Below are 13,611 nucleotides of genomic sequence, written 5' to 3'. Positions count from 1 at the left end.
TTTGTTAAGGGCTCCTAGTAAAAAAATATTAGTAAATTAGATTGTAACCACTGTGGACAGTTAAGTCAGTTTGAATCTTTAAAACCCAATAACATTAAACATAAAATAACTTTTGTGGCAGTTACATCATAACGTATAGAAAATGTGAGGGCTTCCCTTGGTAAGAAGCTTCCGTTTCTACAAAATACATTAAAACCTAATGAAATGTATAATAAATTGTTCTTAATCAATTATGATATAAATATAATCACTATTGAAAGTACTACTAAGCAAACCTAAGTAAAAATTTCTAATCGAGGGAAAGTCAAAAGAAAATAATGAGTTACTAAATAGAATACCAGACGTGAACATTGGTTCTGATGGGCTCGAAACATTTATAACCAAATGCTGCAAAATTCACTAAATGTAAATTATATATAAACAAATTTCGGCAGAGCAAACAACCGGTGTAAAAACTTGTGATAAAGCTAGGCAGTATAGTTAAAGATGTATGATATGAGTAATCTCTAAGCATTTATTAAATGAACTAAAACCATTGAAGATATGAACGTATTGATTGATCCCTTGCCTTTTGCATAAAATGCAACTAACTTAAATATTGTAATTACCTACCTACTTACATTTCCCATTATACAAAATTTTGTTTCCCGACAAATCTTTACATAAAATTAATTTTAAATAAAAATACTTATAGATTTGTTTTTAATAAAGTGGCTACTAAGTAGTACAGTAGACTCTCACCACGGTACCGATATGATCCCTCGCCTGCCATGTACTAATGTGTTTTCGGCTTTAGAATTTCTAATATCGTAACCTTTATTCAACTTTTCAGATTGGCAACGCTTTTCTGGTTTTTTGTTTTTTTTTTTTATTAGGAAAAGCAAACAACTACAACTTACAAAGTAAATAAAGAAATAACATATAAGTCTAATAAAATTGTAGTCAGATACGCTATCCACATCTTACTATGTAAAACTTTGAGTTATTCGATGTTAGGTACATAGAAAAAATGTTTTTGCAATACTAATTGAATCTAAAGAGAAAAATAATGTTCTTAATTATAGCTAGGGAGAGTACCTAAATAAAATCTAGGGAGAGTACCTAAAAAAAATCTAACAATTAATAAACACAAAAAAGAAAACAAAAGAAATAATTATATACACAAGTTTTCAGTAAATTATGGCTATATTTACAATTATATTAACCTACAGTACTTATGATGTTAGTAGGTATTTAACAGTATGTACTTATGTAAATAAATTTCTCTGATACAAGAGGGTCTGGGCAGCGCTGATGACATACTTTACTCTTTTGTCCTCCTTTTTCATAATTTTTGTTTAATTATTTTAATTATTGTAAGAAATTACAATACAAAAGCCACGACGTAACATGGTATTAATAGAATTGGTTAGTTTGTACTAAGTTACCATTTTATTATTTTTACTTTTTTAACATTCTATCTTTGCTTAATATTATTCAAAAATTTACGTCACCACTTTGCAATTGAATTTAGTTATATTTGTATTTAATAATTCGATTTGAATTTATCGTCGTCCTAATAAGATCTATTATCAGTATTGCAACTGTAATGCTTATTATTACTAGAAGAGCAATATAAAAATAAACATCTATCATTGTAAATGCAAACCAACTTAAATTTATTGCTGGATTCTTTATAAAATCTGAACCTCTATGCCTAATAGTGTATTCTAACCAAAAAATTGCTGTCTCTAATGGAGTCATGGGTCTGTCTTTAAATCTTGCTGAAACAATTTCAGCGTTTTTCTTATAACAATCATTATTTAACACTTCATTAACTACAGTTTTTAAATTATGTTCGTTTATGTCATTATATCGTAAAACTTTTCCGAATCCATGTTGCTCTACAAGAAGTAAATTATTTAGTTGATCTGCGTAAATTGGTACTCCAATAATGGGTATTCCGTTATAAATGGCCTCTTGAGTTCCAATCAAACCACCATGCGATATAAATAATTTTACATTTTTGTGTGCTGAAAGTTAATAAAAAATCATTACTGGTGTATACAAAATTGCATTGACTTGTTTTTAAGTAGTAAGTGACGAGACGAGCAGAACGTTCAGCTGATGGCAATTAATACGCAGGATTCTTGAGAAACCGAAAAATGCGCTTGTCACCTTGAGAAATAAGATGTTAAGTCTCATTTGCCTAGTAATTTCACTTGCTACGGCGCCCATCAGATCGAAACACAATAATGTATACACATTACTGCTTTACGACAGAAAAAGGTGCCGTTGTGGTACCCATAATCTAGGCTCCCACAGGTAACTTACATATTTTTAATTTTAAACAGCAAGCATAAAGTAAAAGACATTGATACAATTAACACTCGTAATGTGATCAAATAAGTGATATAGTTACCTAATATTTCCCTCTGTGGAAACCAGGGCTGTGTTATCAGATTGTCTGGTTTATTTACTATTGATTCATTCTCCCATTTCCACAAAACCATTTGTTTCAATGTTCTAAAAACATTTAAAAATGCGTCTCTCTTTTCAAGTGGCATTTCTGCACTTCTCACGTTTGACCCAAAGTTAACATAAATTATTCCTGCTTCAGAACCATCAAGTAGTTTTTGAAGATCCTATAACATATAAAACAAACTATGTATTGCTATTTTGATTAAAATTATATTAAAAAATGATGAAAATGGCTTATAACGACTAAAAAGTAGAAGGTAATATACAGATATGACAAACAGAAAAGATTAAACAAAACCAGAACAACGGTTTCAATAATAAGAAGTAGTTATGTATTAGTTTTCTGATACTACTTCCGAATTTATTAGAAAGTTAAAAAAGTGTAAATTGAATACTAGCTTTTAGTTACCAATTAAAAGGAATTTCATAAACCTTTGGGGGCGATCCATAGCTCTGAGTTAAATGTATGCCTCCAATTTCTATTATATTCGGTAAATAGGCTGCTGGAACATCATAACTGAAGTGACTGTTTATCAACATCACCGAGAAATTCTTTTGAATATCGTATAAACTAAAATCTTTTACATCGGGAATATATTTTTTAACCAAAGTTTCCTGCTTTTCTAAATACCAATACTTCCACCATACAAATTCGTACACGGCAAAGTAAACGTTTCTCAGTCTTGACCAGAAACTCGTAGGATCCTCCACGTCCAAAAACTCTGATACCACAGTCGCTAACTGTAGTGGATTTCTGGTTAGTATATTGTGACGCATACAGTTACCAAACGTTGTAACTAAAGCTAATGGTGCATTATATTTCTGTGCCAAGACATAAAATGCCTCTTGAAAGAATTGTTCACAAATAACCAAATCAAATTTTGAGTCGCTTTTTAAGAGATGCTGAACGTCTGATGAATTTAATGCAACTTCGGTAAATGCTGCACCACCACCCCAAAGGATTTTCTGGTGAAATATCTCGGCAGGCAAGTTGACCATAGTGAATATATTTGGTCTTTCTTCACCTAAAACAATTAACAAAAAAAATTATAAATATGTACAATGTATAGCTTAATGATATTACCGCATCAATTTAGGTAAACTTGATTTTTATAAAGTTATTATTAGTTTTGACGTGTGTGTCTTTTTTCTACTTTGAATCTTTGTTACACTACCGATTTTTAAATTTCTACAGAAATTCGTAGCTACAGATCGGGCACTTTGCAAAAATGTAAGCCCACGACATTGAAGAATGTCATACTTAATAGCGATTATTTTTTCAAAATTAGATTCATGCAAAATTCTTTTAATATCACAACTACTGTTGCGGATATAAATCTCAAGATGCTCGCGAGATTATTTGTTGCACTGATAAAATTTAACCATTACAGTACAAAAGTAATTTCTAAAGATAACGTAAGCTAGTCCCGGGCTGCCTCATCGCTTAGGTATTCTACAAATGACAAATAAGACTTATCTATGGAAAAATATGGACGAAGTCACAACTATAATGATTCAATTATAAATTCAATTATAAGATTCTTAAAAAAGCTTCTGCCATCAATCTTATTACGCAACTGCAGATTATGCGATTTACTTATATAAGATCTGATTGAGTTATAAACAGCATACTTAGCACATTTTTAAGAGAGGAAACATAAATACTGAGTCTTGCGCCGTTTATCCTTTCATCTGTCAGAGCATCAGCCATTTTCTGACTCACTGTTCCACTAAGCCTTTAAGTTGAAATGACTTCACAGCACAAGTCCGTTGCAATGGGTTACACCGCACAAAGAAGCTTATTCCACAGCTTTGTAGTACATAAAAAAAACTCCAAGAAAAGCGCGCTCTGGAGGACCGCCACACATCCAGATGGTGAGGATGATATCCAAATTTGTGGAGAGTCGTGCGAAGTTGGGATTCAGCGGCAAGAATCGGCTTAGTTTCGTCTCTACGTAACGCCAAGTGATCCAACCGTTCACAGAGCAGTGGGTACTTGATAATTTGAGCTGCGCTGCATTGCACACGGTCAAATGGATCGAGCTGACACTGGGGTGCGCCAGACCAGAGATGACTCCATATATGGCAGGGCCTTCGCTTTGTAAAGCGCTAGAATGTGAGCCGACTTAAATTATTGCCGTGCTCTATTGCCGATTATCGAAGAGCGGTGATACGACATGTGGCAAACTTGATTCTTTTTTTTTCTTTCATTTTTAAGCTACTCCTTAATATTGAATTAATTTTACACTAAAAACTTTGTCATAAATCGCTTCGTCTTTTGATTTATATGTACCATTTGCTTTATTATTCTATGTTAGTATTGCTAGTAACTATGATTATATTACTATCTTATTCGGCCGCAATTATCTTTAGGATGCTGTTGTCGCTGGCACAACAGCGCATCTACTCAATGCAACAACAACATCCTAACGGCGTTGTTATATCGTACATTTAATTAAGCTCTTTTACCTATAACTTCCCAAATTTTGACGTCATCAACCATAATTTGGTGATAGTTCGAAGGCGGATTGTGCTCCCTATTCGCTGTAATGACCGTCACATTGTGACCCCGTCGTGCTAATTCCAATCCAATGGGACTCAGCAGTATATAATGTGACTTTGATGTAAACGGAATCACGTAAAGTATATTAGCGCATTCACAACATTTTGTTATCATTATCAATGTCACGCACAACAATTTTGCTATTAACATCTGAAAAAAAAAACATTACTTTATTTATTTATTGTTAGAAAACAAATAGTAAGTACACATAATAAATAACACAGTATTACAACCATAAACTATATTACGGTAATAAACGAACCCTGTGTGAAAGAGAGAAAACTATCCTTACATTAAAACCAAGGTGTGAGTAAGAGACGGAATAGATGAAGACCATGAAACCGGTTTGAAACAATTTAGTGTCCATTTATCTCCTGTCACTGGACCGCGTTTTATTTTTAGTGTTTTTTTTTTCGTTCTTGTTTTGTGTTTTAACAGATATTTAACCTTTCCGCATCGGACGTTCCCGCGGGCACTGGTAATTCAAAAAACAATGAGAGCGGCTGTGCCCCGAGGCACTCTTTTACCTCACCCAGTTTTCGGGCGTTAGTTCCCGGGCGGCGCAGCGAGCGGTCGTTATCAAGACTTTGCACGAAGATTGTTCTTTGTGGAGATTTTGGCTTTATTTTATAATGAACATATAATGTTCATTACAAAAACATAAAAGGAAATAAATAAAACAAGTAATTAACAGTAATAACAATATTTATTTTAAAATATACCTATTTTTACACTTATTGTCGAATGAAAAGTCTGTGTGAAATAAAAAAGAAAGACAATATGAATAATTTATACATAGTCTTATAGCTTGTTTCAATAGCTTTCAGTGACAGTCCTTCAAATCACCCTAGTTATAAGCATTTTATAACTGCACGTAAAATAATACGCACGGGGAAAACGTTGCGCGAGCGCCGAACGCTTGCCGATCTAAGGTGTACATCGAGCGGCGGAGCGCGCCGATCCGGAAAGGAAAATATAATGGTGTCGTGTTCTGCATTAGATTGTGTTGTTAAAGAAACATTTCACAGGTATGATTTTTCAATTCTACTATCGTGATGTATATTTTCATAGAACATATGCATTAAAATATTAAATATTACATTTTATATACGCAATAAACATTATATTTTCTTATGATTAACTTAGTCTTGCCAAAAATAGTGAAACAAAGAAAAAAAAGTGCGAATAATATTTATTACTTTTATAGTGTGTTACTTTAATACATAAATATAAAATAATTAAAATATAAGAAGCTTATTCGAAGTGGCAGCAATAGAGTGCTTTAAGCGTTAATGTTATAAATAGAAGCACGCTCTCTTTCCATGGGAAAATTCTTCACTGGCAATCGTACGGATTGTTTAAGTTAAGTTTAGAGCAAGCCGTACACTCTAAAACTGACCATAAATCATAATGCAGTGGATTAAGATCGGGACAAGACGACGCGGCCAGTCTTCAGCTCTGATGAAGTCCGAAACGTTCGTTTCCAACCACTCTGCGTAGACCGAGCTTTATTGACCATTCTTGGCTACCGCCCTCAGGCTATTAAATAATAAGTTTGCGCCCATTCTTCTCAGGTCTGAGGCATTCATTTTGGAATGAATATAATAAATGAATGAATATAAATCAGTGCTAAAGAAAAAGTTGTATACAAAAGGGTACTATAAAATATCTGAATATCTGGATCTAAAGAACCCCTGGGACTGAGCTGCTGGGCTGTTAATTGTCTGTCTTAGTTTGATAAATGTCATTATAGTTATATAATTTAAATATTAATATTGTTTCTGTTTTTTAATCAATTTTAATAATCATTAATAATCATCATCAATCATGAGTTATGTAATTTTAAGCAAAATTATTGTAAGTAGAGGCATTTAGTAAGTATTGCATAATATGTAGATGAACTTGAATTGTTTTGTTATTCGGTAGATTTCTCGTGACAGGTATCGTCATGCTCGCTTAAATGCCTCTGCTTGTGGCGGCGACGGGGGGCGGGTCGTTCCCTTCCCTAAAATATGGTCGAGGGAGGCGATGGCTGGTCCATGCGTCATGCTCGTGAACGGGTGCTGCTCGTGGTGGCTGGATGGTCTTGTTACCGGGAGGTCTGCTTGATGTGTTTTTTATTATTATTATTTTCTTTAAAGTTAAAGTTATTATATATTTTATTTTATGAAATGCTCACATAATGCCTCTACCTATTTACGGTATGTGTGGATTGATGCAGCTACTATACTCAATAACTCTTGTGTTTATAAGTATTAATTTACTTTTTTTTTTTCTTTTTTGACTTACTCGAGTAAGCCTTTAAGTTTTTGACATTTGAGTATTTTTGTTGCGTCGCTTTGCATATATTGTAATTGAAATGATTTGTAAAACAATTAAAATGTAAATATTGACTTAAAAGAGTGGCAATGAGTTTCTTGCTACTTCTTCTCATTAGCTCAACCCTTTACGAAGTAGCGGTAAATTCAATTAGAAACAATATATTTTTTTTTGACATTCAAAAGTGTCACTTCCGTGACCTACATGAATAAAGAATTTTTGAATTTTGAATTTTTAAATGGGTGGTAGTTTTTTTGACTGTCAATAAGTGATGTCACATCCTATTTTGAATAAAAATATTTGAATTTGGTGTTGTTAAGGGGCTTCACTACCTTCTCAAAAATGGTATCTTGATACACTTGTGCCGATCTGTGAACACCATTCCACGCGATCCCACATCAACTCCGCTGTCAGTTCATGAGGGATCCAACGACAACAAAGTTTCAGAACTTTCAATGCTTCATGTAAAATTTTCTCAATTAGGCTCATACCAATCCCCAATAGTCCTCGAATTGTCTCGTAGGTAATCCGTGGGTTTTCTTCAATTAGCCGCTTAACAGTAGCCACATTATTTTCGTTGACGGCAGTTGAAGGCCGCTCTTCACGAAATTCGTCATGTAAAGAAAACCGACCTCTCTCAAATTCGGCAAAATATCGCCTCAAGCTACTCAAGCAAGGTGCTTCTCTCCCAAAAGCTTTTTGAAGATAAACGGCACAGTCTTGCGCAGAAAAAGAACTTTTAAAATCATAAAAAATCGCTCTATAATATTTTTGACTTAAATCCATTTTCGTTGCGTACGTAGAACTTTGATGTGTGATAAAAAATAATTGACAAATGATTTCCCGCCAATTGTTTTTTTTTTGTTGTTACTAAGAAGGTTGCAACGACCACAAATAATATAACATTCGAAATTCAAATAGTTCCGATTAGCTAGTAGTGCAAAAGTTTTAGTGTGCCCCATGTATATGTAACGGAGGCAATAATAAACACGTTTGTATATTTTCAAGGCTAGGCTGTTTATAGTTCATATAAGTGTTACGAACACGCAATACAAGTAAGTTTTTTGATACAATACTTACTTTGTTTTTATTATTGTTATCTATATATATAAAAATGAATTGCTGTTCGTTAGTCTCGCTAAAATTCGAGAACCGCTGGACCGATTTAGCTAACTGTAGTAAATCTACCAACTATAGTTAGCTAAAATTATGTTTATTTTTTACCTCCTTAGAAAGTTAGAAAGATATAAAAATTCTTATTAGTTATTCATTTTAAACTATTCTTTCAATTTGATTTCTGAACGACGGGTACACATCAAAGGAAAAACACTATTGTTGTTTTTATTTAATTCCATGCATTTTCATATTTATTCACCTTTTAAACCTTCCCTGGACTTCCACAAATAATTCAAGACCAATATTAGCTAAATCGGTCCAGCCGTTCTCGAGTTTTAGCGAGACTAACGAACAGCAATTCATTTTTATATGTATACAGCACAACGTCTGTCGGGTCAGCTAGTCTTCAATAAAATTTCATTTTAGTAAGGTATTATTTAACAATTTTTTTTTATAGTGTTAGAATTTATTTTTAATTTGTTTAATATTTAAATATAGTACAGTTTATTTTAGATTTTTCAATTAATTTTAATTATTATTCTTTTTATTATTGAATATTAATATTGAATTTATTATTTTTAAACAAATTTAGGCTTGTCTATTACTGTAATGTGGTTGTTACCAGAATGTCCAATAACGACTCTTGATAAATTAACGTTCAAATTATATTTTTCTGCAAAATAAAGAAATAAGAATAAACATACAATACCTTTTCAAGAATTGTTTAATTCACAGTTCAAAATTTGCAAATTTACAGTAAACAACATTAAGTTTACTTAACACTTATAAACTAAATGATTATTTATAAAATATTTTTTTAAAATAACACTTCAAATACAGAATATTATTCGATGCACGTAAACTAAGAAGACGATAAAACTGATGCGATTACTTATATATAAGTTCAGTTAGGGTAAATGGTACAGTAATCGGACATTAATAATTTATTAGAGATTAAATAAATTATTAAATATTTACCAATTTCTTAATTAATAATGATATTATGAAAATTTATCACGATGATAAAAAAGGATACACTTAATTTTTTTTAATCTTAAGCTGTTTGAAGTTCCTTTGAATGAAAAGAAAATATTTAATTTTAAAACATATTGTTGAGAGTTAGTGTTTTGGGGATGGATAAGTCGTTAAATTCTAAAGATTTATTTAATATGCAAAAGGGATTTAATACACACAAAATAAAATGGACTGATAACGCACACAAACCACTGACAATAATTTCTCTAATTTACGCACAATTTACACACACTCAATAAATAATCACTGTTCACAAATATTCTTACTTTTATCACTGTAAAGTTATTCGCTTAGTCGCACTAGTGACTGAACTACTTCTTTGCGTTCCGGCTTGCTTATCCATGCCAGAAACAATATTCGAGAACATTCTAGGCAAGCCTAGGTTATCGATAACTGTTACAACAGTTAACGTGCCACGTTATTTTGATGGACGCACCCTGATGTGGATCAAAGTATATTATCAGATTTTTTTAAATGAATTTATAGGCATTACATTTGGATTGCTTGGATAGGGGTAAAACTGATGTGAAAGGGAAATAACAAAAAAAGTAAGATTTCTAACAAAAACTTTGATGAGAGGTGAGTTTTCTTCCATAAAAAAAATTAAAACAGAATTTGGTATTTCCTTTCATTTTTAGTAATACATTTCTTTTGAAAAGATTGATCCTTATCAGGGACATAGTCCATTAGTCCAATAATACAGGATGTAATATTTTTGAAAAATCATACGAGTCGATTTCCGTCAAAAGTTCAAGAAATTTAAAAAAACTAAAAATGCAGGTATTGGTTTCTTATAAATCGAGGGCATGACTCTTCTTTTCATGACTTTTCTCTAAATCTCGTAGTTTCCGACTTGACTTGCCATCACCGCCCTTGTCCAAAAAACCACCCTGTAGTTTGTGCATAAATTGTAACAGTGTCGATTTTGGTGACATTTTTTTAATAACGAACAAAAAAACTAATTTTAAAGTTGGCAGAATTGGATTCTCATACATTTTTTCCATCCGCTGAACCACGTTAAAAATGGATTTTCCTACAATATTTCTGCCCGCATTTTGTAGAAATAAATGACACATTTTCATCCCCGTTGTATGTCAATCGAAATCACTTTCCGAGCAAGTATATAACAACAAGTATATAACAACAAAGTAAATAACTGTCTTCTAATTTAAGAAAATATTTTTCAACCGACGAATGTAAGGTATTATATTCTGCCTTTATAAAGACAGAAAAGCTTCGTAAATGATTTCAAAATTTACCCCCAGCAGAACATTATTCTATACTTATAATAAATCTATAGAGATCAAATTTCTGTACAAAGAAAAAAAAAAAGCACAAAACCGAGTCAGGGCGATGTTAAAAGAAAAATATTTTTTTTGGAATTTTTTGTTTGTCTATTTGTACGGGCTAATCCTTAGAACTATTGGACCGATTTAATTGAAATTTTACATCATGATACCTTACATTCCCGGTCAACATCTTAGATACTTTTCATCCCGGAAAATCAAAGAGTTGCCCATAGGACAGTTAAAAACCTATACTTACTTATATAGCGTAGTACACAACAACTTATGCACATAATTTTATAAAATTTGGCATGTTGATACCTTATATTGCCGGTGAACATCTTGGATACTTTTCATCCTGGAAACTTAACGAGTCCCCGTGGGATATATAAATATCTGCAATCTACGAGCTATTAATGTTGAAGCCCGCAGGAGTTACAAAAATGCATTTAATGGATATCGGTGCCTATACTATAACACACTTATTATAAAAACGTGAATAATAAGATTAATAATTTTACTGAAAAATTATATCATTATATTATCATTTGATTACATTGTGATGTAAAATTATTGTTAAAAAGCATTAATCGAAAACACGTGTACCTGTGCCGAGCCCCTATAAATTCAGCCACAGCGACGACACTCGAGGCACGCCTCTTGGCATCCGGGGACAATCAGACGCACTCACCTCTATTTTGTGATCATCCTTCTGATGTGACTAGTCCCAATTAGATAGCACCCTCTGTGCAATATCCCAGCGGAAACTCCATAGGGAGTGCCGCTTGCGCCTCTCTCTCCCCATGAGAAGGTCGCCTTCGATGAAGGCTTAGAGGGCACCTGCCCAAAGCCAACTGCAGGTGGTGTTTAGTGGGTAGGCACCTAGGTTTCACGTGAGTCCCACATAACCAACGCAGACTTAGGCTGCGTTGGTATGCATGAGCATTCACCACCTCCCTCCCGTCGTTATCCCGGAGGGTAGCCCATTCCCTTGCTTGGGCGCAAAAAAAAAAAGACACTCGAGGCATTCGTGCTCAAGCTGTCGTACGGTACGGACGTCTCTGGGATGTCGTTACGCTGTCTGTGGAATAAACAAAGGTGATCAAATACTCTTGCAGTTTTCTTTCGATGCAAAGTGCATTTCTTTTATTTATATTCAAGTACTGAACAATACAGCAATCTTTTTGTTATTGAGCTTACACCGGTTAAAAGGCATTTTTTTTTGCTCAAAATTGATTGATTTTTGATGTCATTTCTTTACTACTAGATACTACTACCGCTTCGGAAACAAATGGCGCTCTGAGAGAGAAGAAGCGGCGCAAGAAACTCTCCCAGCATTCTTTTTTTTGCGCTCTTTTCAATATTGTACAGTCATTTCTATCGCTTTAAAATAATCACAATCTAGTCCCAGGCTGTCCGATCATATAGATATTCAGCAGTGGAGTAATAGGATTTACGACAGAGCCATTTTTTTATAAAACATTTAAATTTATTTATAGATAATGCCTGAACAGTGGCTGGGACTTTATTATAGAATTGTATACATTTACCCTTAAAGCTATTATGTATCTTATGAAGCCTACTAGAATTAGTTACAAGCAATCCCTTTTGTCTAGTGTTATAATAATGAAAATCACTATTAGAGCAAAAAGGTGACGATTTTTGTGAACATATATTAAATTTTCATAAATGTACTGACAATGAACAGTCATAATATTTATTTCTTTAAATTTTTCTTTGAGAGACTGTCTATAACCAAGCTGATATATAGCACGAACAGCTCTCTTTTGCAGTGCAAACACTATATCAATGTCAGCAGCATGACCCCATGGTAATATACCGTATGTCATGATGCTGTGAAAATAACTAAAGTACACTTATCTAGCGGTCGCAACATTCGTGTGTTTTCAATCATTACACGATTGTGGTTTCCAATATATAATTACATATTATGGATCCAAGCAGGATTACATAATAGTTGAAAAATACTACTTCGTATATTATGCAATGTATATTTACGAGTTAACAATAGTTTGGGGTACGAGTTTAGATAATTCCCTATTATTATAACGAGAAGTTTTAATGTTAGTTTTTAAATAACACAGTGTTGTTAACTAGGTATACTTAGTAAATAGATTCAAATCTTTTTCTTGAATAACGGATTTTAAAATCACTTACGTTATTTGGCTAGCGCAAACATCTGGTATTGTTTTTCGGATTTTTTACGACCAGTAGAGTAGATAGGATAGAGACCCTTGTGAAAGCACACGCAAGTGGACGACGAAGACGAATTGATTACTATTGCACTTTTACTGGCACTAGACAAGAAGAACAGGAATTGTCTATACTGGTTACTCCCGTAAGAATCTCTCTGCTTTGTCACAGCACGTTTCCCAAACATTAAAAACCATTTTGCATATCCTTTCCCAAGCAAAGTCCTTCACGTCTCTATTGTGGTCTATAGACGTCCGACTCGCTACAAAGCTTGTGCAGATCTGGATTGAAATTTACTAGTATATACAAAGGTATTCTGTGATTGAAATTTCGGTGCGTGTACGCGTACGGTTGATGAGCCAAAATGTACGCGAGAGCTGCGTTCGGTGTGACGTCATTATTTTCCAGTTCTTACGAACCGAACGTACCACACCGAACGTTAGCTTTTTCCGATCAGAAATAATAAGAATAATATGCACCCTGTTGAATATTTAGTATCTAAGCAGAGCATTCAGGATTCCAAATCTGAATTTCTAATCAGGAAACCTAATCCGGTATCCGAACATATACCATACATTCGTTTAGTTAAGCTCTAAACAAAGTAGATACTCACCGGTT

The 13,611-nt window shown here is 33.2% G+C and overlaps 1 protein-coding gene across 3 annotated transcripts; it reads right to left on the bottom strand.

Moving 5' to 3' along the window:
• Nucleotides 1–1,166: 1,166 nt before the first annotated feature.
• On the bottom strand, nucleotides 1,167–9,307 carry LOC126977394 (UDP-glycosyltransferase UGT5-like). 3 transcript variants are annotated; one of them, XM_050826170.1, is made up of 5 exons: nucleotides 9,168–9,307; nucleotides 4,930–5,173; nucleotides 2,893–3,485; nucleotides 2,402–2,624; nucleotides 1,167–2,012 (listed from the first exon to the last, which is right to left on the bottom strand). In XM_050826170.1, the coding sequence occupies exons 2-5, from the start codon at nucleotides 5,171–5,173 to the stop codon at nucleotides 1,510–1,512; spliced, it is 1,563 nt and encodes a 520-aa protein (XP_050682127.1). In that variant the 5' UTR covers nucleotides 9,168–9,307; the 3' UTR covers nucleotides 1,167–1,509. The 3 variants fall into 3 exon arrangements, with proteins under 3 accessions (XP_050682127.1, XP_050682129.1, XP_050682128.1); XM_050826172.1 differs by lacking the exon at nucleotides 9,168–9,307 and adding an exon at nucleotides 5,914–5,936; XM_050826171.1 differs by lacking the exon at nucleotides 9,168–9,307 and adding an exon at nucleotides 5,551–5,565.
• Between the last annotated feature and the right edge of the window lie 4,304 nt (nucleotides 9,308–13,611).

This window comes from Leptidea sinapis, chromosome 45 (genome assembly GCF_905404315.1).
Source record: "Leptidea sinapis chromosome 45, ilLepSina1.1, whole genome shotgun sequence".
Taxonomy (NCBI): Eukaryota; Metazoa; Arthropoda; class Insecta; order Lepidoptera; family Pieridae; genus Leptidea; species Leptidea sinapis.
This window is presented reverse-complemented; position numbering and strand designations above follow the sequence as displayed.